Source organism: Labrus mixtus, chromosome 1 (assembly GCF_963584025.1).
Source record: "Labrus mixtus chromosome 1, fLabMix1.1, whole genome shotgun sequence".
Taxonomy (NCBI): Eukaryota; Metazoa; Chordata; class Actinopteri; order Labriformes; family Labridae; genus Labrus; species Labrus mixtus.
The window spans coordinates 11572959-11598372 of NC_083612.1; the positions used below are offsets into that span (position 1 = coordinate 11572959).

The 25414-nt window shown below is 40.2% G+C and overlaps 1 protein-coding gene across 1 annotated transcript in view; it reads left to right on the top strand.

Annotated features, from left to right (window-relative positions):
• Nucleotides 1-25414, top strand: part of luzp2 (leucine zipper protein 2) — a 180516-nt gene that overhangs the window by 68925 nt on the left and 86177 nt on the right. Inside the window, exon 2 of the mRNA XM_061064183.1 lies at nucleotides 24815-24932. Within this exon, the coding sequence (XP_060920166.1) occupies nucleotides 24815-24932 (118 nt within the window). The remainder of the gene's footprint in view (nucleotides 1-24814; nucleotides 24933-25414) is intronic.

The window sequence follows — 25414 nt, forward strand, 5'->3', positions numbered from 1 at the left end:
TACTCATGCACAACAGAACACTTGCTTCAATGTCAAAATAAATGTTCTTCTGTCACATTGTTTCCTTACAAATAAGAGAATCTTCTCTTGGGATTAGTCATGAAAACGAGTGCAGTGAACCTGTTTATTCAACACCGCCTGCTGTTTGATAAAAAGAGGTCGTATAGTGCCTCAAACAAACAGCCTCTCATGAGCCTTTCATGTTCTCCTCTGAACTTGTGTTAGCAATCCAAGTGCAACGGATTAGCTAGTGCCAATCCATGCTGAGCTAATTAATGTCAGTGAAGAGCATGGATAAGCTTAGAACAAGTCAGTGACAGCACCCAGTGTTGAAACAGGCCAGACTCAGTCAACACCAAGACTGATACCGAATATGAACATGTTGGTACAGATGTAGAAACATTTAGAAAGATCTTTGCATAGAAGTTGTTTTAGCTTTCACTCTGTGTGCATGGTTAAATGTATGGTAAACATCCAGCAGAATGAGGATCTGGAGGGGGCAAAATGTGAGAAACTGCCTGACAATACAAATGGCAAGCTCTCCAACAAATGCAACAGGAGTTTGTGGTAAGCAAAATGCAGCATGGCTAAAGCCATTTTGCTCTTGACAGTTATTGTTCTTTATTTACTCCCAAGACTAAAATGTTAATTCATATCTGAGAAACTGCACTACCACCACCACAGAGAAACAGAAGAGCAACATAAATAATGTGCAAAGAAGAACCCTTTGAGTTAATCCATTTTACTTTTAAGCATAGACTCCACATAGAAGTTTATGTAGCCACCATGATTTCAACCATTGCTTAGTGGAACCACTTGAGGAGTCCACAGTTTGGGATTTTGGCGCCATCCTGGTTATTTGGAGCTAAAGAAATGACCATATTTGGGAAAAAAGGTGGATAAGGGTTGTCACAATACCAGCTATTAAGGCTGTGGCTCAGTGGAAGATGGTTGTCTCTAAACCGGAAGGTTGGGAGTTTGATCCCCAGCTCCTGCAGCAACATGTCCGTTGTGTCCTTGTGCAAGACACTTAACCCCGAGTGGCTCCCGTTGCTTCGTTGGTGGCGTATAAATGTGTATGAATGGGATTAGCTAATACTAATGGACACTTGCCACCAGTGTGTGAATGTGTAGGATATGACCTGTGGTGTAAAGAGCACTTTAAGTAGTCAGAAGACTAGAAAAGTAATAAAAAAAGTTCAAGTCTATTTACCATTCGCCATTTTAGGGTTCGGTACAGTTCTACTAAAAAAAAAAAATTGTACAAATATGTTGCAAAGTACAGTATTTGTGCAATTTAGACAGTCCTTTGGTACTTTATTTTACTGTAATTCATTAAAATAAGGGAGATTGTAAAGTTTAGAAATCCAAAGGTAGATACACTTTATTACATCACTATGCTGAATTACATATCACCATTATGATGACTTGTCAACCACAAGTAGCCATGCCCTAAAGCAAACCATACTTAACTGTCAGTTTTACTTAACATAGGACCATAACTCATGTGATACACATCATCCTGTATTGAAGAACATTTGAAAATGAGACCACAGACTCATCAGAAAACATTTATGGCGGGAATAAATCAAGAGAAGACTCTGCTGTCAATTTGAAGGTTATTGGGCCATTTTTGAGTAACCTTCACAAAACAGTTTTTCCCTGTCTAAATGAATCCAGACATATTGGAAAGAGTTGGCAAACTTTTGGTATTATTTCTTCTTTCACTTTTTAGTATTTGATGATTCTGTCCAATATTGTTTATTAAATTCGAAAGAAATGTTACAATAGACTAATTTATTTAGCTCCATAAGTGGATATAAAGTAAAGTTAGTCCTCTTGGCCTGTTTTAGATTTAGTGCAAAGACATTCTCTAAGGTGAAATAAAGAGCCACATAATGTAAACTTTCAGCAGTGCCACTATACAGCGTATAGGCAAGGTTGCACTTTACTTCCAGGGCTGACATTATAAAAGCGATGAGAAATTAAAGGGTCGCCTGAATGTTTTCACCCTCTCCTTGAAGTGAAAAGGAAGTTGCTTTCTTTTTGATCTGGTGTGTGCTGAGGACATTAAGGAGATACTGAGCCCAAGTGTATGCACCTATTGACCCATCTTTTCTCTGTTTATAGAACCTGATGAGATTGACAAAGGAGATGCTTTCTTTGTATAAGTTATGAAAGTGTTATTATGTGAGTTTTGAAACACTTCCATCGTTGAAGAACATCTACATGCAGCTGTGCAATACCACCACAAAAGTAGACATGCGGTAAAAGGTCTCGAGTAGAGGAGATTCATGGCCGCAGAACCCTCTAACATTTCCAGTTAAATGCCTCTTTAAAGACCATTTTTATGGCGGTTTTGCTCTATTATACAGTTCACAGAGAAGAGGCACAATAAGATGGGAGACAGAGGCCATGACATGCAGCAAAGGAACCGGACAGGATTTAAATTCTTGAATTCATTACTGTCCATAGCAAGCGGTTTGTGTGAATGATCCGCCAACACAGTGAAGAAGGGACCTCACATTGCAACTCTACCTTCGCCCCTTTCAGAGGTGCTGCTTGTCAACAGGCAAGGCAGTCAACTGCTTGGGGCCCCAGACCAGCAGGGGGGGGGCCCTGAGGGCTGACAAACTTTAAACCACAGAAAGTGGCCCCATCTGACAGCACGCACTCTCGTTGCCCTGCTTAGCATCGCAGACATTAATGCTATGAATACCAAAGTTTATAAATAAAAGTAAAAAGAGAAAATTGGAGATTATTAATTATTCTAAGAAGAGAAAAAGAAACGGGGAAAAAAAGACGAAGAGGAATATGCGTTGGGACACTGGCAAACATGTTGGCTGGAGAGCGCCTCAATTGATTTTTGCCTGGGGCCCCAACAGACTCTAGAATCACCACTGGCCCCTTTCCAAATTTGTGCACAATTTATGGTTTAGGCTTAGTTTGGAAGAAAAAGAGAAACACTTGAATAAAACTTGGACTTTAGTGCATACCGTATTAAGGTTAAGTTGTGAAAACATGAGGTTCAAATAGTGTGTACTATCAATCAGCAAGTGAAGATTAAAACACCTCAAGTAATCATACACAATGTGTGGGTTTATACTGTAAAATCTAATCCAGCAAATAAGTGTGACCATAATCTTTCCATTTAGAAATAAATCTGTCTAATCCTGTTTCATGCCCAGTTAGACAGCACATGAGGCCCATATCCTACCTCACTGTTATGCAAATGGACACTGAAATTGCATTTTCATTAGCGCTTAGCTGCAAGATATGACTATTTTTTTACGCTATTAATATTCATGGACAAGATGGGCTTTTTGCAGGAGATCTGAGAAATGAATGATGAACCCATTTCAAATGGGCTGCCTCAGGGCAAAGTGGCTTCCCCCCAACAAAAATAATCAAGTAGTAGTTTATTCTTCCGAGAAAACTTCCATAGCAGCTTTACTCAAGTGGAAAAGATACTGAGCCAGCAGAGAACAACACAAAGAGATGGATGCTTTCTCGATGCAGAAATGTGTTTAGAGACAGGGTCAAGCTGGAAGAGAATCCAGCACATTAAGCATGTTAACAGATGGCAAAGCATGAGAGGCCAGCTACCTGAGAGCACAGAAGAAGACGGGAAAAAAAAAATGGTTTGATCGACGGTTTCCTCTGAAATAGCACAATGAACAGGAACTGAGTTATGGAATACAAAAGCAGTGAGGAAAGTGCTTTGTGCTGAAGAAACTAGCTAAAAGCTGTCTACCTGAAAGCATTTGGTTTCTATTTCAAAGTAGGAATCGTTACTCTTTCTGACTAACAAAAGCAGCATCACAAAGGTGCGCTTCACAAGTATTTCATTAGATTTTCTGGAAGTCTTCTCTTTTCAGAGATACAAACTTCCATTACAACAGTAGGAAGGACCAGAAACCTTCCAATAGATTTGTATGAATTATTTGAATAAATTGTGAGCCTGTATATATTTAGTGACAATATTTGGGTCAATGTAATTCTCTGTATTCAGTATTTCTTCTGGATGTCATCTAAAAATAAAATTAAGTAGCTCTATGATATGCTGTTTGAACTCATCCTCAAATGATTTTGTTTTAAGCCAGATCGTTAAAGAAGGAAGAGGCATGTTTTTCATTTTTCTATGTTCTTATTCCTTCTCAGTCTGCTCTTAAAATAATCAATGTGGATAAGCCTCATTTTCTTCTTTTTCATGTTTCCCTGTATTCAGCAATGAGCTTTCAGCTCTGACTACTAGTGGCTTTTAAACAACCTAATTGCTGTCATTTTGGTGTCTAATAGCTGTCTTATGAAGGAACATATCAGATATGAAGCATGGATAATTATCTTAGTATGGCCAGAATAAAATCATATTTTTCTTCCTTTCACTCTTGAGCAAGGCCACAGATGCCCATATTCTTTCTTATCAACTGAGGGCGGAGACCTCCATTAACCTCGGTTCATTTCAGTCCTTCGACTGATCGGTCTTGTTTGTAGACACGTTGGATAATTTCTGTTTTACTGCAGTTTAACGCGGCCTATAGTTCATGAAAAGCAATGCAAATGACCTGCAGATTAGAGCTGATTTTTGTACTTAATATGCTAATAAGTGTAATTATAAACTTGATAGAAAATCCATTCAGCCTAAGTGGAGAATCTTTGCCCATTCCCTGTAATTCATCAACACATTTAATGCGTCTCATTTTCATTGCCAGTTTGTCACTTTTGATGGAAGTTTCTTGTGCATGGCTTGAATTAGAAGACTGATTCGGTAATGTTTGTGTTTTTGCATTACAACAAAACCTGCTTTCACCTAAATGACTGATGGCTCTGGTCCCTGGAAAATTGCTTTTGTTGAAGGTTGAGGTGATTTGTGGTTGTTTACATGCTTACATCAAGGTTGTCCCTCTGACCTGAATGCCTTTATCAGCACGTCTGTCATCGCACTCATCAGACAAAAGCCTGTCCTGGTCAGCACTTTAATGAGACGCTTTAGACTGTGCAGACTCCCGGGAGCCTTTTTTAAAAGCAACACTGTGTACATAATCAGCACCAGGCAGTTTAATAGTCACACACATTTGAAGGAAGCAGAGGTTGTGTTGTGAACATTGTGTTCTTCCAATACAAATTAGATTCTGTTGAAGGCACAGAAGCATGGGCTAAGTATTTTTTTTCTTTATCACCATGGAAGTTATAGGTAAACAGCGTTTCTGATGGCGTAGACCCTGCCAGGGCCTTAGAGGTTTTTTACCAGTCAACTAGTAAGAATGATGGTTTAGCCACTGGACAACAATACCCTTATCCATAGCTACAGCAGAGCAGATGGTAACTTAATAAATTGAAAAGTAATGTTACCATCATCTGAATCAAAGGTCTTCACTGATAGTCCTCACTGAAGCAGGGTGTGAGAGTAGCTATCCAGGAGGAGTTGTGCTGGCCTGCCTCCCCCTGTCCATCATTACACTGCCTGTTTGTGGTTTGTGGTCATTTTGAGACCCAAGCCCCTCTCACACAAGAACTCCTGACAATTTCTACACAATCATGACAATCAGATGTCCCTCACAGTGGGAGATTGTCAGTGACAGAGGTGCTCTCGCAACTCAGAGTGCCGCACAAGGTTCAGGTGAGGGGCCTGATGAAGTGTGTACTGAAGGGGTCTTCAGTAATGGTGACTGTTTCTGTGGAAACATCATTGCAACATGTACTGGTGCTGTTACAATCACATTTGTATTCACACATGCAACCCCACAGAAAATCTCAGGAAATGTTCAAAAGAGCAGTGTGTGTGAAATTGGCTTTTGTATGTACAACCTGTCATGCTGCTGCTCTTGCATAAAAAAAAAAAAAACAGTGCACTGTCACGTGAATAAAACAATATCATTGTCTATGGCGATGCTTTATTCTAGGTATTATACGATGCTGAATCGTAGTTACAACATTCTGTACTCATCTCTTTAGAGCTCGAGGACATGAGTGCTCTCCTGGGGAACGCTTGTCTGACTGCAGTGGCTACATCAATGCATTAATGAAACAAAATGTGTGCTCTCTTTACTGCAGAGCTTTGATATGAAAAAGCCTTTGGTGTTAACAGGTGTCATCATAGTTTCCCCCAAAACCCAAACCCCCTGTACTTATACTCCCTGAGCCCCGGAGAAGTAGAAGCACACAGCTGTGCATTAAACTTCTGAAACCGTGTCATCTTCCGCAGCATCACCCAGAAGTCTGCTTGATCACATTTTATACTTACATTTTTATATACAGGAGACGGTTTAGGTGACACGCTGAGAGCTATTTTATGCCGATGGTTTAATATTTTATAGTCTATGATATGTTGCTTCTATTTTGTTCTCGTTTCTGTAATTAATCAGGAAATACCTCACTATGGCGACTTAGAAAGCCACGAGGAATCCCACTGAGAAATAGATTTTCTTTCCCAGCAAGCGAATATCTGATGTACCTCAAAATCCATGATAACAGTTGTATTCTGTGTACACTGATCCTCCAGCAGCACTGGCGCTTTTTGATTGCTTACACTACGTTCCCATTCAATACATCCAGAAGCACCATTTTATACAATATATGCATTGCAATGTGAATGGTAATCTGTTCTAATCCTAATCTGGTAGTCTATTTTAGTGTTATAAAGTGATTATAGCTAATTTCCACTGGATTATGCACATATATTATCGTAGAATAGTAGCTTCATACACTTGCTGTTTATGATGTGCTGCTGTTCAGGGGCGGCAGTAGATCAGTCTGTAGGGACTTGGGTTGGTAACCGTAGGGTCGCTGGTTCAAGCGACGTAATGGGCTCAACCGCTCTGCTGCAGCAGCCCACTCTCACGTCTCTCCATTAGTACATGTCCACAGGTCCTGTTTGTGCATATGTGTGATCCCTCTGTGTGTGAGAAGCATGTCTCTAAAAAAATAACTGTGTAAACCAGAATTTCCCTCAGGGATTAATAAAGTATTTTTTATTTATTTTTCCAATAGTCTAAGTAGCTTCAGCTCAAAAATGCAGTTTTACTTTAATAAATGTTGAATTAAATCCAGCTATGTCATGTTATTTTTAAGAAATCCACAAATGAGCGTCCTTTGTGGAAACTCACAACACTCAATTAGCAGCTCAAGCGATGTCAGATCTGCTGTTGAGGTGAGACAAACAGAAGCTTTTGGCTTGTAAGTGTTGATAAAATCACAGTCCTGCAACTTGTGTGTAGGCTGGTTCATTGCCTGAGGAAATTTTTTATTTTTTTTTTCCCCGCTGAAAAACTCGCAACAACATCAGAGACAATATACCCAAACAGAAATCCACCAGAGACAGCGGGGCTTTCTCGAGCTTAAAAAACAGCTCAGTTAATACGATTTGTAACAGAGGAGGAATGAGAATGAACAACCTGCAGAAGTACTGTAGGCTATTGGGAGAGACACAAGGTTATAACATTGTATTCTAACATGTTCGCGTTTTCTTTTTTTCAAATAATTGTAAGCACAAACCCTCCTCCAGGATTTGATGCATGTGGGTGTTTAAGGCCATGGCTCATTCTCAACTCAGTAAAACAAAACATGTGTTGAAGAGCCGAGCGATGTGTCAAAAAACATTACATCTCAGTTTTCTATAAGTATGAAATCTGTTATTTTCTCTGACAGGAAGCAATAGAATGATATTTTACACCTTCTCTCTGAAATATGTTACAAAGAAAGACTTCTCGGGCTCACAAGAGGTAACCAGACTTTGAGTCCACCTTATTCCACCAAAACAACAGGACCCTACACTTCCCATAATGCATCCTACAAGTGCAGTAACCCCCTCTGTAAATGGTCTTGTCTTTCACACTCCACCACAGAGCCAAAGGAGTCTGATAAAATGTGTTTTCTACAGCCCAAACGGAGATAGCGTTAAAAGAGAACAGGAAGAGGTACTTTCTCAGACACGGGCAGGAGCCATAATCACTATTTACTTTTTACTGCTACATTTACTGCCTTTCTATTTAAATGTGGATTGTATGTTCTACATAATGTGGCCTCAAAAATTCCACTATTCAACCTAGTGTATCTATCATTTCTGCTTACCATTCACTTGTGCAAAGCGTAATTTTATATGCATCTAAATGTAACAGCTGTGCCATATCATCCCCATACCTGTAAATAATAAAACATGACTGCTGATAGTTGTATACAATCGAAATGTACTTCTCAGGGAACTACTGTAACAGGTGTTCTTAAAATAGGGAGAAGACATGATTCAACATCCGCAAAGGCTGCCCAATACAAGAAACAAAATGGGGGCTGCTCTGGCTCAGTTGATATAGTCGGACATCTTTCAACCGGAAGGTCGGGGGCGTGATGTGTCCTAGGGCAAGACGCTTAACCCCAAGTTGCTCCCGCTGCTTTGTCTGCGACGTATGAATGTGTGTGAATTAGTTAATACTGATGGACACTTAACATAGCAGCCTCTGCATCAGTGTATGAATGGGTGAGCATGTGGTGTAAAAGCGCTTTGAGTCAGAAGACTAGAAAAGTGCTGAAGAAGTCCATTAACCATTTACCAAAAAAGAAACTGAATATTGAAAAGTGCAAAAATAGTAAAGCTTTTTTTCAGTGAATGCATTACAAGGAGCAGCAACAGGTTAAAACTCTTAATTTTCCAAATTTAACTACAAACAATGGTTTTGTCCATGTCACTGAGGCCAGTGGCTTCTACACTTTGCCATGCCAAGGACCCCCATATAGCAATGATCTACGGCGGGAACCCTCCTCTTGTCTTACATTGCCTTTGACAATGGCACATAGTACATAGTTGAACATAGTTCTTCTCACGATATCTCCTTATTTTCTGTCAACAATGAATAATCTTGGTATTCATTCATTCATTTTTGTTTAAACCAGACTGTTCAAGGAGGCTTTCTATGTTCTCATTCTGTCTCAGTCTTCTCAGTGCTCTTAAAATAATCAATCAAAGTTTCTGCAACCCCTCTAACACCCCTTGGCTTCCCTATTTGGCTGTTCTAGGCCCACACTTCATTGTGCCTGGTATGATCCCCCATATAAGCAGGTCAAGGTCGAAGGTGTGTGCCTTCCAATAGGTCTTTTTAATGTGATGTTTTGTTGACCTATCCATCCACCTCAGCTTCTGCCCTGCACAGATGTGGTTGCTCTATAGCAACCCCACCTGACTTTTTCCTTCCCCTATCAGAGTTTTGTCACTTGACCTCAAAGCATATGTCTGTGTATGGGCTGTGAAAGAAACGGCTGATGCTGTCCTTCTCCTTGGGCAGGACTCGGCCTCTAGCTGGAGTCTGTTCATCAAATGTGTGAAATGAGATTCTGGATGAATGGATAAATGACCCTGGCCTGCAAAGTAAAAAAAATAGCACTCAACACTGAATGAACTGAATTTGTCGTTCTCCACCCACATATTTGTTAAACTGTTCATGCCAGTCATGATTTCACAAGATGTCTTGTTGGTTGGAATATAAATGATGGCTTTCTCATTATCTTGCAGAAGTTCCTATGATCCCTCTGAGTGAACCTTAAAAAAATTCAAGATATTTCAGTTGAAAAAGCTTTATCAGAAAATGGACTGTAGGTCATGGTTCTTAGAATAAGTCTCACCAAAGTGGACCTCTCTGAATTTGTGAATTTCAAGCTGATCAAAATCTCCTCTTGTCAGTCATCTCGTTCTTTTCTACTCTCCTCTTTTAGCTTTCTGTATTGAGAAAAGACTCCGGCTTGTGACATGTTGCAAGACTTGCAAAGGGTCAGTTTATGCAGGTTTGTGTAGGAAGCAGAATTGTGTGGCAGGTGTGAATGCAGCTGCATCATAAACTAGCAAACTAATACATTTGATGAAAAGCTTAATAGAATTTTTTGAAGGAGCTGGTGAGGAGGAAATCACTGAGGCAAGTAAGAGCAAGATATAGCCAACTCCCTATTACTGTCAGCCTGTCTGGAATGAAACAATAGATTCAAATAGAGACTTGGCTGCTCCAAATTGATAATCCAGCCACCAGCGGCTTTCTCATCCAGACCCGAGTGGTGCACCAGCAGGGTAGTTAACCAGTAATCAAGTCACATCCGTCATCCAATTCCAAATTCTCCACCTCACACTCCCCCCTCCCTCCTGCCTCCCTCCCCTCTGTCTGCTTGGCTTAACTCGTCCTCTTGTGTTTTCCCTGAGTGACACTTGTGAAGTTGTGGAGCAGCTTCACTGATTGCCCTTGATGTGAATCAGATGCATCTGCCTGCAAGTTGCCAGATTCTAACTTCTAAGTCATTGGTCAGCTGGGGGGAAAGAAGACAAAGAGGCACAGATGGATCAGCACAGGTGGATGATTGCTATTTTTCCAGTATTACACGTTTTTCTTTATACAGTAGCTACTGTTATGTCTTACAATACAACAATTTTGAGTTTCTGTAGGGTATTCTAGTGGAGTTTTACTGCTGTGCCCAATACTAAGAGCAACTTTGCTTATATTATTTAAATCTATTTCTAGAGCTGACACAATAAGCTTGTTCGGTATTTTGAGTGATTGTTTGGGCTGTTTCTCATTTCTGACAAGTTCCAGCAGTTCTTCATCTTGGATTTTTAGAAATAGAATAGCTTTGGGTTTTGGGATCATGAGTCATAGATCGGAAGAAGTTTAAAGCAAAATGCTCTTATACCATGTCATCCATTCTGAAAGACTTGAGTATCAGAGGCAATACCCCTTGTGTACCCTTGTTTTCCATTTTTGTCCATATTCTCAGTATTTCAGAGTATAATAACACATTTTAGGTTTGACTGAATTCATAGTCTTTGCTAGCACTGCACTGGTGTTGTTCAATTTTATTACATGATGTTAGAATCAGTGTATTGAAGGGCCTATTCACCACATTAACACAACACTGCATTTTAGATTGTATCTGAGTCTACTGATACTGGTATTGGTATTGGTGTTATAACAGCTGGACAAAGATGTCATCTTGGGATTCTGGAGATAGTGATGGACATTCGGCGCTATTTTGTTGACAGCGTTTGGATGAAATGTTGGTTTTATAGTGAACCCCCCCCCCCCACACACACATACACACACACACACACACACACACACACACACACACACAGTGGCTCTGTGTTGCTTTCATTAAGTATGATCACACACAGAGGTATTCCAAGAAGTGCTTTGTGACATCCTGTGGTCTAAATCCTCCAATAAGCACTTCTGCTGACCAATTTCCAGCGAGGTAACCTAACAAATCCATGTTGACCATCAGCTGCTCAAGGTTTCAGATTGAAAATGTGTTTACATCAGGCTTTCCCCAACCTTAGAGTCCCTACCCACATGCTACTGTGGCCCTTAGTAAGTCTCTGTCTGTCATCCATTGTGCAGGAATGTCCTCCCAGCTTTTCTTTCTCTGTCCACAAAACAAACAAAAACACATACAAGAGATGAATAGAACAGAATAGAATAGAATTACTTTATTGATCCCAAACTGGGAAATTGTGCGTTACAGCAGCAGGTTATCCAACACACAATATTAGTAAAAAAAAACACAATGTTAGCAAACCTAAACATAATATCATATTAAATACAAAGTAAATAAGTACTAAAAATATCAAAACTAAGAATGTGAATATATACAACCAGGATTTAACTAAGCATTACTCGTCTTAAATAGTAAGACTAAATATGGAAGATTAAATGTAAATGTGCAAGAACAGAGTCGTAAATGGACAGTATTGACATAAATTAAAGTGCATTAGATGAGATTAGAATAAGATGAATGTTTACTTGCAACACAGTACAAAACCCACAGATTAATTTCAAGCAAAAAGCTGTTCGTGTTTTGGATGTCTGGGGTCGCCAGAGTTCTGTGAAGTCAAAGTAGGGTCATGAGATAAAAAAGGTTGGACAGCACAGCCTTAAAAATCCCAGCTTAGTTAGAAATTCATAATTTTGTGATCCTAACTTTTTCTTTCATTTTCTAATCCTAATTTATCCTGCCACATACTACATAAAGCAGAACTTTACACACCTTAAACTGGGTGAAACCCATCTTAGGATAGCACATACTCTCCATAAATTATTAACCCAACAAATAAATGATACATAGTTATTTTAGAGGATCTGCATGATATCAGGTATATGTTCACATATGTATTGGTCCAGATTTGTGGAGTTTTGTGGTATTTTGACTGATTCCTGTGATGGGCCCTGAAGTTTCAGTTAGCTGTGGCTCTACTAACAGTCAGCTGAAGTTGTAGAGTCGTTGTCCTGAGGATGTTCCCTCCGATGTGAACAACCTACTTCTTAGTGTTTAGACTACATTGGAAACAAAGCTGGATGAGATGATGTCATAAAATGTCTCTAAGGAAAAGGTTCACTTCCATGAAAAAGGATCACTTAATTGTTCGCAGTAGCACCAAGCATTGCTATCTGGCCGACATCGTTTTCAGAGGAAATACAAAAAAAAGGTCCCGGCTCAATTCGGCTTGATTATAGCACAACAATTACCGAGGCTGGAAACACTGCTTTGCACAGCTTTAAAAAGCACAGAAAGGCAGGATTGCATTACATACACTCAAATCCCGGATTTAATTGAAGCTGGCAACCACACAAGGGTTCCTGGGACGCCTTAAAAGCCCTAATCTGTGTGATTGAGGCCAGAGATGAGAGATTGTGCCATAGGAAGAAGGATGAGTCAACATCTTCCATCAAGCTGTAGAATGACACATTAAGTGAGCATCAGCATCTCTGTGGTGCCAAACATATTTATTATGTAAAATAAAGCAGGAATGTATAGAAAATACATGCTGTGTGAATGTGTAAAGGTTTTTTTTCTTTGACCTGGTTAATTCTAAATCAAATGCAGCTCTTGCAGGCACGCTGGTAGACTGATTGAAAGGGTATCATGTCACAGTGGAAATGATTTGGATTCGACATGACAACGGTGGGAGCAAAGTGGATTGTCTGATGAGCTCAGCTGAGGCAGAAAATAGAGAAATACACTGGGGATTTACCCTTCTTTTTTTCCCCATATGGCTCAAGGCACCGTGAGCATGAGAGTGAGAGTTATTTTTTTATTTTTTTGGAAACTCCAAATTTGAGGTTATACAGTTGTGAATGAGCATTACTGTACACTCGGTCTGTCAGTGGGTGGACATGTTTTCTTGTGTTTTTTAGGAGTTTTATTTGCTTTTTTTTGCTGTGAGATTTCTCATTTCTGCTGAGCGTTTCGTGTCATTTATGTGAACTCTATGACAATTGCACTTCATTTTGCTGTAAAGTGCCTATCTGTCGAGAAGCAATATTGTTCCCAAGTACACGCAGAGCATGATAAAGTGTTAAAATGTCGAGGGAAAGTAATTGGCATCTACTTATGCATGAAAATGCCTCAGAGTAATCATTGAATTATTCATCTAATATGCTAACTATTTCTATTTCAATGCCTTAAACCCCTCTCGGTTGAAAATGACATAACTTAAGTGATGAACAAATGAGGAAATGAAGGACCCATTCTTCAAGGGTGAGAACATGGAGAGAGCTTATATCATTTTTTTATCACAATTCACTGCCATTGTAATTATATATGAACAGCTCAAGTACAGCTGAAAAAAAAAAGAGAACAAAAAGTTACATTAGTTATATTAGACGCTTACTGGACAGTTACAATGATTAACCAGAGGTCACATTTCTTCCTGTGCTCTTTAAATGGGCACACACACACACACACACACACACACACACACACACACACACACACACACACACACACAAACACATCTGAAGACAAGAAATTCATTACTTTTTTGCACGCTTCAATTCCACAAAGGGTGAAATATGCACAACCTCTGCATTTATTGCTCATGTGTAAAATTGGTTTACACTTTAATTTCATCAATCTAAAGGATAAAATACTTGAATGCAAATGGATTTACATTTAATGATTCTCTAATGGATGTATCCTGGCACTTCTTGTTGGATAATAATTATTTTCAAATAATTATTTTGAGTTATGTGATTAGATTGACATTTACATCGTTTTGGGAATGCATTTTTTTGTGCAACTCAGCTTTATCAGGATATATGAACATTTTTACTCAGTGAAATTATATTTAAAATTTCTGCATCTTTAAGTGAATCAATTTTGTTTACCAACACAATTTGGTAATTATACCCAGGGGGGCATCCCATAGTGTGATGATCAGGTTAAAACACACAATTACCCATAATCATGGCATGCAGCCTGAAACACATGAAAGAAAATAAGCCCCGTTACAAGTCCTTTTTTTGTTATCATGCCCACCAGTGTCCATAAATACCCCAAAATTCCCTCTGAAAAATATACCACTGCAAGCTGGGAGATAATTTGAGAAGTTTTTCGGAGAGTTTTGGATGCTGCAAGAAAATAAATATTATCTTTGATGTAGTTACACTAGAGATGGGAAACATCTTCACCCTCGCTAGTCAGCACCAGAATTTCTAGAAAACTAATTATAAATACTTGTATACATTGTACCTTGATGCCTGTCAAATGTTTGATCAAACTGCAACGCAGCCACCTGTCCTCAGCAAAGGCTGTAGCCATAGATTGGCTGTCAAACCTCTGGGCTGCAGTCAAATACTGGTTGCAAAATATTGAGGCTGTAACCATAGACTGGCTGTTAAATGTTGGTGTTGTAGCCATATACTAGTTGTCAAATATCTGGGCTGTAGCAGGCTATAGCTCAAGTTAATGGGACTGCTTTCCCAGCTCTATTATCCTGATGTAAACAAGTACAGTGACTGGATAGCATTTGTAGGAGCAGCGCATTTTGGCAGTATCTTGATAAAAATGTGTGTAGGTTGTGTTTAATTATACCAATGTATTGACCTGAAGAACTGTAAGCACATTATGCAACGACATGTAGACGTCAACCTGCAGGTGGGACAGAACGCTCGCGGTGATAGCGCTGCTATCCTTAGCCACACTCGTCAAACCACATTACATCCTTTACCTACAGACAATTTTAGGCAAAATGTACTCAATTTAGAGTGTTTCTTACCTGAGTTGTGGGCGGTAAACTTGTATCCATACCATCAGTGGTATCACGTTATGCCATGACTTGGCTTTTTGCCATTTTTTTTATGAAAGAGCCATATTGGGATATGTGGTGTCTTCAGCATCATATTAACACAACTGCAGAAGAGAACCAAAACTTAAACCCACACAGCTTCAGTAACAAACGACAACAAACTGAGAACTGATCATAGTGATTAGAAAAGCATCTATGAAATGAGTTGAGTATCACATGGCAGGCCTGTTTGAGAGGGGGAAGGGAGTCGTAGTGTGTGACTATTCATTCACATGTGCAATTTCATACTGTAATACTGTGATATAATACTGTTTCCGCAAAAACAAAAAAAATCACTTTACTTCACGAGGAAAGTCACCAAGGCACATTTAGTCTACACCCAGAAGGATGAATTACAAGAAAGCCAAATAATAATACCAATTTTCTTTCTGATAAAACTGGCACCGCGATGAAAGAAAATATTAAACAAAATGCAAAACGAAAGACCGCTCTGAGAGTTTAAGTTACCACACTTAAACGCAACATTAAAGACTTCATTGTACAAATAGCATGTACTTTTTTAGTTTGTGACGTAGTTTGTGAAATTAATTGTATATATCAGGGTAAACATATTTAATATCCTTTGCATGCCATTTATCAATTTGACCTTTGTTGACAAAGCAGAATTGGTTTCCTCTCCAACAATTATTTCCTCCCATCCCCCCACCACTTAACAATTAAAGATTTAATGCCAGACGTCCCCTGACATCCATGCAATTAATATCCCCTGCTGCCTGCCATGTTGAGACAACAGTTGGTAAACATGGCTGACTTAGGTTGCAGATGTTGGATGGTGGTCATGCTCTGCTGGAGGAATATATTAACTGCTGACAGGCCTTGGGCTGTCCCCCTTATTATAAATATTTATTTCCCCCCTCCTAATGGCATAATTAATCCAGCCTGAAATTGGAAGAACCACATAAAGCGCTGTCTGCCCGTAATCTGCATGACGGCAAATAAACGCCTTTTATACTCTGTAGCTGTTGGTTTCTGTGGCTGTAGCCTTTTAAAATATTGAATATTTAACTCTGATCCTTCAATCAGGGACATTGTGTGGTGTGATGTTGCTTAACACTGGCGCTACAACTCACTTTTTAGAGGGTATGCTCATTTTCTAGTGTTGGAAACAATGGTCACTGGATCTTAAATGAATACTGACACAATATTTTGAATCATATCTCTGTCTACTCTATGTTAGACACTTTACATGTTGAGCAGGTCTAAACTGACTCTGTCATACTATTTGAGAACCTTAACATTAGGCCACCATGAGAATGCACTTTGTGACAGCTGGATGAAAAGAATAGGTTTCTACCTCAAGAACCACATAAAGGTAGAAAACATTGAGCAAAATCTGACTCATAATTGAACGATCATCTTCCATGACCAGATGGGTTCATACATGTATCACCTGTTATGGTACCTTTGAAAAACAATGTACCCTCAAACTATATTTAAAGGTATGCAACTTTTAAACCAAAATATGTTGCACTTAAGTACCAGTCTCTCAGACCAAAAACCATCCTTCAGCACACCAGTATTTTCTCGGGTTCTGAAAATCTCTTTTTTCTACTTCAGTTGTACTTTTGCAATTAAACTCTGACATTGGGCCTCTACAGACAAAACCCTTGAGTGGCCGTGGCCAACTTTCATTCCCCAAGTTGTGGCAAGACTAACAGTTTGAGAGGGAGGGGTCAGTGTGAATAAGGGGCTCAGAACAACACATCCAAAGGCAGTTTGACTTCTCCCTTAAAAGAAAAGTCATTGCTCAATGATATTAAGTTGGAATATATTTGCCTTCTGCCGTATTGATGTTTAAAATGTCGCTTGTTACAACGTTACAATTCATATAGCAGACGCTTTTATCCAAAGTGACGTACATCAGAGAGTAAGTACAACACTAATCCAGTCATACACCGCCACCAAAGCAGCGGGAGCAATGCAGGGTTAAGTGTCTTGCCCACGGACACATCGAGCCCTCGACCTTTTGGTTGAAAGGTTGGATGACTCTACCAACTGAGCCACAGCCGCTTATTATACTTTTTACTAATCTATTTGTCAATACTGAAAAAGAACATCACAAAACTGTGACAACATGTTGCTGCATCTTTGAAAGGCTCTTAAGTATAGATTTTCATTTTCCACCTTCAAACTCATTTTCTTTTAATCTCGACTCATCTACAGACCAATAACAGCAAAATAGCCCAATTTAGATTCAAAATTGGTTTAATAACTGGAGGGAGATGGTGTTTCCAGTCCCATGTTCTGGGTTTGTTCAGTCTGGTTCATAAATTGATAACCAAGATGATGGGGACAGCACGTAACCCCAGAGGGGAGCATCAGGCTTCAAGGCTCCCCGGCAGCTCTTTGAGTCAACTTCAAGGGGGAAGCAGACTTTTGAAGAGACTTTCTTGCCATGAATTGACCTTGTCATGTTTCCCTTCTTCATTTGGACTAAATTAAAATGTTACCAAATAAGTATTTTTGTAAGTATGGGATACATTAGTTGCTGCTGACGCCGTCATAAAAGATACTGAGCAGTGCAGTGGTTGTTCCAAACGTACAAGATGGCGCTCCCCTGTGGGCGACATAGCGTAGCTCTCCGAGTCAAGTTTTTCGTAGTTTTCGTGTTATTGTTTTCTTTTCTTTCGTTTAATGTGCGGTACGTTAGGGCCAGTGTCAAGTATGATTGGGCGACACTGATACAGCTTGGTGAGATGAGTCACAAAGGACATTTTAACGCCAAACTGCTCGACTCCTTCCCGGAGCTACACCTTCATTCCGGAACAACGCAGGGCCAGGCCGCAGCCGGGGGTTCGCTTGGCACCCCGAGACCGACACGGAGGCGAGGCAGGCGGGGAGGCGCTGAGCGAAGACTCCGACACCTGGTTAGCAAGGGTAGGCTAACCCTCCCGGTTATACTTCTCACCAACGTCCAGTCGCTTGGAAATAAAGTGGACGACCTTCTCAGTAGGATGGGTACGCAGAGGTACATTCAGGACTGCTCTGTGCTGTGTTTCTGTGAAACGTGGCTCGGAGACAGGACTCCCGATGAAGCCATAACACCAGCAGGCTACACGCTCTTCAGAGCCGACCGCAAGGCTGCGGACTGCGGCAAGACCCGCGGGGGTGGGACAGCGATTCTTGTCAAAAAGTCCTGGAGCACCAACAACACGGTAATATCGCAGTTGTGTACTGAAGACGCGGCATATATTAGTAAAGTGCAGACCATTTTACCTACCTAGAGAACTGCAGTGCATGAAGATCAGGAGCCGGTGTGCAGCTTTCAAGTCAGGGGACACCGTGGAGTACAAGCATGCTCGGTACGAGCTACAAAAGTCCATCAGAGCTGCCAAAAGAACATACTCCCAAAAACATGAAAGCTGCTACATGGACAACAACACAAGGAGTATGTGGCAGGGAATACAGTCCATCTCCAACTACAGAAGTAACACAAACAGAGTCGAAGTTTGTGACTCCACCCTACCAGACACACTGAACAGTCCCTAAGAAACCACATACAACCACAATGAATGACTTCAGGCCAGTGGCACGCACGCCGGTGGCCATGAAGTGTCTGGAGAAGCTGGTCCTTCACTCCATCAACTCTGTGATTCCAGACACTGTAGACCCCCTACAGTTTGCTTACCGCACCAACAGATCGGTGGACGACGCGGTGGCCCTGGCACTCCACTCCACACTGGAACATCTGGACACTAATAACACGTACGCACGCCTCCTCTTTTTGGATTACAGCTCCGCCTTTAACACCATTCGGCCAATGAAGCTGATTGGGAAGCTGGCAGACCTTGGAGTACCGACACCCACCTGCAACTGGATCCTGGACTTCCTTATAGACAGACCACAGGTGGTGAGGATGGGAAAAAAACTTTTCTCACTGTACACATATGACTGCGTCTCCCCCCAGGACAATAACAGCATCATCATTAAATATGCAGACGACACGACCATCCTTGGCCTCATCAGAGGGAGGGATGAGTCCTCTTACAGGGAGCTGGTCCACAAAGTCACTGTCTATGGAGAGGACAACGACTTAGTTTTGAACATAGACAAGACAAAGGAGTTAATTCTGGACTTCAGGAGGAAAGCCCCCCCTCTGCAGCCTCTCACCATCAAGGGGACTGTGGTGGAGCGGGCTGACAGCTACAAGTTCCTTGGTCTTCACATCGCGGAAAACCTGAGCTGGGCCCAAAACACTGCTGAAACAGTGAAGAAAGCACAGCAGCGGCTCTACTTCATCAGGCTGCTGAAGAAGACTGGACTTAAACGTCAGCCCCTCACCCAGGCCTACAGAGGACTCGTTGAAAGCATCCTCACCAGTGGAATCACTGTGTGGTTCGGAAACACCACACTGTCTGAGAGGAAATCGCTTCAACGGGTCATAAAGACTGCAGAGAGAATCACTGACTCCAACCTCCCCTCCATGGACACACTGTACACACAGCGCTGCAGAGGAAAAGCACAGAGCATCCTCAAGGACAAACAGCACCCAGCTCATGCTCTGTTCAGGTGAAAGAACTCGGGCTATAACCTGCGACATCACAGGCCAGAGAGCATCTCCACCCACAAGGCCCGCTACCACAACAGCTTTTTCCCTGCTGCCGTGAGACTTGTAGCACAGGACATTAACATGGGAAGGAAGTACTTCACCCCACACCTCACAGACTAAATGGACAGTTGACCACCTCACAGTGCAATACAAGTGTGCAATATTAACCTTAAAAACAAAAAACAGTGCAATTATATAATGTGACAAATATGTGTGCAATAACCTCAGGTCCAATAAGAAAACATGTTTATATTTGAATTTCATTGTACAGTGTTCCCCTTTGTTATTTTTATTTTTGTGTATTATATCTTTGCTTTAATACAGTGTATAACTTCTGTACAGTTTATTTTAATTTACTTAGCTGTTAATACAACTTATTTATTTTTACATTGTTGTACTCTTTCTTTTTTTCTTACAATGCTAGTCTATTTTATATATAATTTTAACTTTTTTTGTAGAAGCTGACTCAGGGAGAAACGCACAAGAATTACAATGTACCTGTACTGTCCTGTACCTGTGCAAATGGCAATAAACATCTATTCTATTCTATTCTATTCATAAAAGATACTGAGCAGTGCAGTGGTTCTTCCAAACGTAATAAGGGGAATTTGCCACAAGGGTATTAGGTTTGCAGCTACAGGTCTTATTTTTGTCAAAGTAGCTCAAGGGAAATTAAATTTTTGGTTTTGTGAATTTGTTTAGCAGTATGGATTTTTCACTACTCCAACTCTAAAGCCAGTGAATCCAGAGAAGAAGATTCTTATGTGGGAAAGTAACTTATTTTATTTTCAAGACGACACACATTTATGTAAAACTGACAGATTCTTGGTGGTGTGTTTGTCACGGTCCTTGGATTGTCTGACGTGTGAGATGAATGATTGATAAGTTTTAAGGGCGGGGGGGGGGGGCTCAAAGACACTGAGCCCAGGGGAATCCTTTACTGTGCCCTTCTCTGAACTGCTGACTGTTTCATGCAAACTTTCCAAAAATAGCTGTGGGAGTTTGTGTGAGAGGGGGAGACATAACATTACTCAACCTGCTTCCTCTATCTTTTTTTTTTATCGGAGTTAATTGCTAAGCGGAAGACAACGGGTACTATCATGAATGCCCTTGTGTTAAATTTGACTTGTTGCTATTAATATAGAGTCATCTTTTTGTGATGTTATTTTTTATTTTAGTATCAGCAGAACAAGCAAAACATGTGTGATTGATGAGTGATTGCTAAATTCAATACAAACGTACTAAATAGGGGTAAAGCAACACAATGAGTATACAGTCAGCTTTTGAGTGTACATGTATGTAGAAATGTATCACTGTGATTCAGATAGGACTCTTGATTCTGACTCAAGGGTGTACAGAGAATTGACTGAATATTATCTGTCTCAACTTTAAGCATTTCATAAAAATCACTGTGCTGTTACTTTATTACAGGTTAATTAAAAAAAACTGCCTTCTTTACTGCATTTTTAACTTCAGGCTCTTCATACTGGCTGTGTTTTATTGTTCTTCATTATATGTCCTTCAATAGTTTGACTTCACACAAAACATTTTAGCAACTTGGATGTAAAGTTAGTAGTAGTTTCCTGTAAAAAGAGCGAAGGCACAACAATCTATTTGTCTTTACAGGACTGTATCAACAGCAAGATTATACAATTTTGTGTACTCTTTATTAACTTAACTTACTGGATGTATTAGGTGGTTGAAATGGAAATGGATTAAGTATCCCCATCAATCCCAGGTACCGCAGTCCACATGTCAAAGTGTCCTAGGGCAAGACACTGAATCCCTACTTTCCACCAGTTGCATTAACACTGGCATGTGTGGGATGAATTAATATTGATGGGGCGCTCCGGGGTGAGAAGACTAAAAGCAATATATAAGTACAGTCCATTTACTGTGCAATTGCCCACAAAACAAATGTTGACTTTATAAAGGCTACATTCACTTGTATTAACAGTGAGTTTATTTTAAGGGTCAAGGTCTTACTAGTTTGTGTTTTCTTATGTGTACACTGGAGCAGTGTTTACAGGCTAACCCTTGTCAACAGTGGACCATGAGCTCATGAGCAGATCTCCCTGTGAGGCCTGCTGCCACAGCCTTGGCTTCTTTTATTGAGCCACTGCTTGAGTGTTAACTGTAGTGTTCAGTGACATTTCCTTTAACCTCAACAGTTCTATCTCACACTGCAGGGTCAGACTCATATAACTCAGAGAGACCTACTGTAACTCCAAGGCTAAAGAAATATTTGTTCTTAATCGGATCCAATAAATGATGCCTCCCCCTGGGTCCAGGGAGTTTCATGAGTTTCATGAGGATGGTCAGGGACTGATTTCAAAGTGCAGATGTCTGAAATGAAAGATTTCATTATCTCATCACCACTGCTTTATGACCAGAGTGCCTGGTGGTGCCATTTCTGATCATAAGCCTTTTTGTTAGGCATTCTGGTCCTCAGTAATTCACTTCTCTGCACCGAAAAATGGACATCTTTGTTTGGGAGGACGCAAATAGAACACTGCGGCCCTTAGGAGGTCATGGTGTAATCGTGCAGCTGCTACCACTTGTTTGTTGTAATGTGCATGTGGATAATGGTAGATTTGGCAGAAAAAAGCGCAGATTTTATCGATGAACCCAGTGATGTACATGTTTCTGTGTCAGTGGGCTTCAAATTATGGGTCTTATTCATTCCACAGATACCCAGGGGCCTGTTCCACTTGGTGATGAATAATACGGCAGACAGGGAGGAATCTCTCACCTCATCTTCCACCGTTGCATGAACCTGCAGTAAATTTCCCTGCCAATGCCATATGGTGGCAAGTCATGTGTGGGATTCAGTATGCCGTGTTATTTATTTATTTCCCAGGTGTTGCTTTTTTTTGTGATTTATGTGTTATTTTGTATGATCTGCTGCTGGCATCTATGACATGGGGTGTGCAGGGTTTTTTGGAAGGCGGCCCAGGCTGAAACAAAGCCATGGATGAAGAATAATGTGGTACAACTCGGCTCCATTCATGGGCATGTCGTTTTAAAAAAAAAAAAAAATGTATGTACAGTAAGAAGGGAGGGATGGTTAACGAGATCCTTCTTTAAAAAGTGATTCATGTTAATGGGACGTCAGTGAAAGATTTGTGACTACCTGAAAGTATTAGGCGAGGAATTATTCAGCTCTATCAAGTGTATATTCTTTGCTTAAAGCTGTTTCTGTCATCTGGAGTTTATGATTACACAAGCAAGTAAGCAGAGAGAATGCTTTTGATCTTTTGAGAAAATAATTATGAAGAACAACGTGAATATCTCGATGACAACCTGTGTTTATAAGACCATAAATGTTTGACCAAATAGTAGACCTATATGATGGTATCTATCAGTATGAGCTAAGTTTCTGGTATGAAAGTATATGGTAATGTCTATTTTTGATACCTGATTTGAAAAAGATTCTCAAGTAAATGAGTCAATTGAGTAAATGTGTTGTGCACTCCGACATCTTTGTTAGAAATTCTGTGTTGTTATGTTGTAACCCCTGTGGATGTTTTTGTATTCTCTCTGTTAGATAAGGTTCTCCACAGTTTTTTAAGACCAATTTACTAAAAAATCATCAATCAATCTTTATTTGTATAGTACCAATTCAGAGAGCAGGTCTGGACTGTTCTCTTTGTTATATTATTTACAAAGATCCAACATTAATCCACTATGAGCACAGCATGCAATCATTTTCCTACCGTTTGGCAACCGAGGCAGGATACATGTTTTTAAGAATCAAGGATGCTGGTAGATGCTGGTTGTAAAGAATTGTCTGAAAAATTGTTTTTATTATTTTCCACCTGTTCTATTGCAATTATCATTTCCTAATTTGAAATGAATAATTGTATAATAGCATGAAGAAATGTGAAATTGGGTTACTCTCTCTTCAAGTCTGTTCATGTTTATTTTGTCAGTTACATAGTACTGTAACATGAGCAGTGGAAAAAACCTTGGGGTTAACTGCGAGGTTAAGCTATTTTTCTTAACAATCTCTCTGCTGATGAACACAAATAGCTCCTGCTTAAATTACTTGTTCCCAGATCTATGAACACACTGTGACACGTGTGCATGACCTTCATTTTCCATGCCTGCTTTCTGCAGAAGAGGAGAGTGGATGGGGTCTACTCTGCGAATACACACAATTACAATAAGAAGACTCAAGGGGGGTCTTCAAAGTAATCAAATTGATGGGCTTTAGGGGAAATTTATAGCCACGAGGCTCTTTTATTAGCACGGTAACATTCAGATGAAAACACCTCCCAGCGGGATTGTTGCTGTCCTTGAGTCAGTAAACGGAAAAAGTAAAAAGTAAAAGGATGTCAGATTTAACGAAAAATTTATTTTTCACTTTTTACATTAATGCCCGGCAGTGAAAGGGAACATATGGTGACTAGCAACGCTTTTATCTCTGATGGTGTCAATTAAAAGGATAAAAAGAAAATGGGGCCACAAAATGCCAAATGTGTCGGGTCATATTTTAGCCAACTCCTGACCTTTCATGCCTTCTCCCTGTTCACTCATGGCACAGCAAGTCTCTTGAAATGTTATCTTTATGCCCTGAGGTTCTTTGTGCCAAGTTTTGCAGTACATCACTCACTAGGGATTACAGGATGTCCTTCAAGAGAAAGAAAAATCTATATAATTACCATAAAGAGTTCATGCAAACATGATATGAAGTGATACTTGGCTCTCTGAAGATTAGAAACAAAAAAAAAAACAACGTCCCTGCAGGCCTTTCAAAATGAGTTCAGTTCTGCAAAAGGGGGAAATAGGATTGACAAATGTGCCCTGTATGGTTTTTCTCTTTAATAATTGGATGGACTACATGAATATTTGAGTGAATATGAAGGGGCATACCTCTGGTCAAAAGACCTATCTCTGTAAAACGAGCCCTCGCTAAATTGGCTGATTGAAAGGAAGGGACGTTTTTTTCCCTCTCCTTTATTCTTCCTGGGACTGTGCTGAGTAGATATTAGTTTTCTCCCCTATTGCTTTACCCTTTAGCTGTAACGATGGAGCTTTTAATCCAGTTTAAAACACCTTTTCTCCCAAGGGTGCCAATAAAGAACGAATTCTCTCAGCCGGTGGCAGATGTTTAATAGGGAATGTTCTCTTCCTCTTTCTCTCTACAGACAAAGCTACGATGGGCTGGAGAAGAAGCTAAAGGAAGTCTTCAGTGAACGAAGCAGCATCCTGCACCAGCTCTCCAAGACTTCAAAGGAGTTGGACAGCATAAAAGGCAACCTTCAGGTTGGACTGCTTACTGTTTCCTTTTGAAAGATACTGCAATGCCAGAAGGCTTAGTAGGACATGGGTTCTTGGCTATGGGTAATCTTCCAGCCTTCATTTTCATCAGTGTAATTACCAGGAAACTCATGACTCTTTCTGCTTATTTTTTTAATCAATCTGCTGTACAACAACCAACTGTTATTAAATATTAACGTGTAAATGTTTCTTTTTATTTGGCTAGCCCACCCATTTTTTTGTATGTGATATGTTACTGGAAATTAAGCTGCTGAATAAGCAATGCACAGATGGGAAAGCAGATCAATTAGTAGTGAAAAAACTCTTTCTAGCAAGTACTAACACTGAGCTTTCGAGAGGAAGGAAATGAAAGATAAAATGGGAACGATTGACAGGGCCTCAAAGTCTTCATCTTAAAAGATTAATACTGCAGGAAGGAAACTACAGGTTAGTACAACTTGAGTTTTATTTTCAAAGCTCAGGCGCTC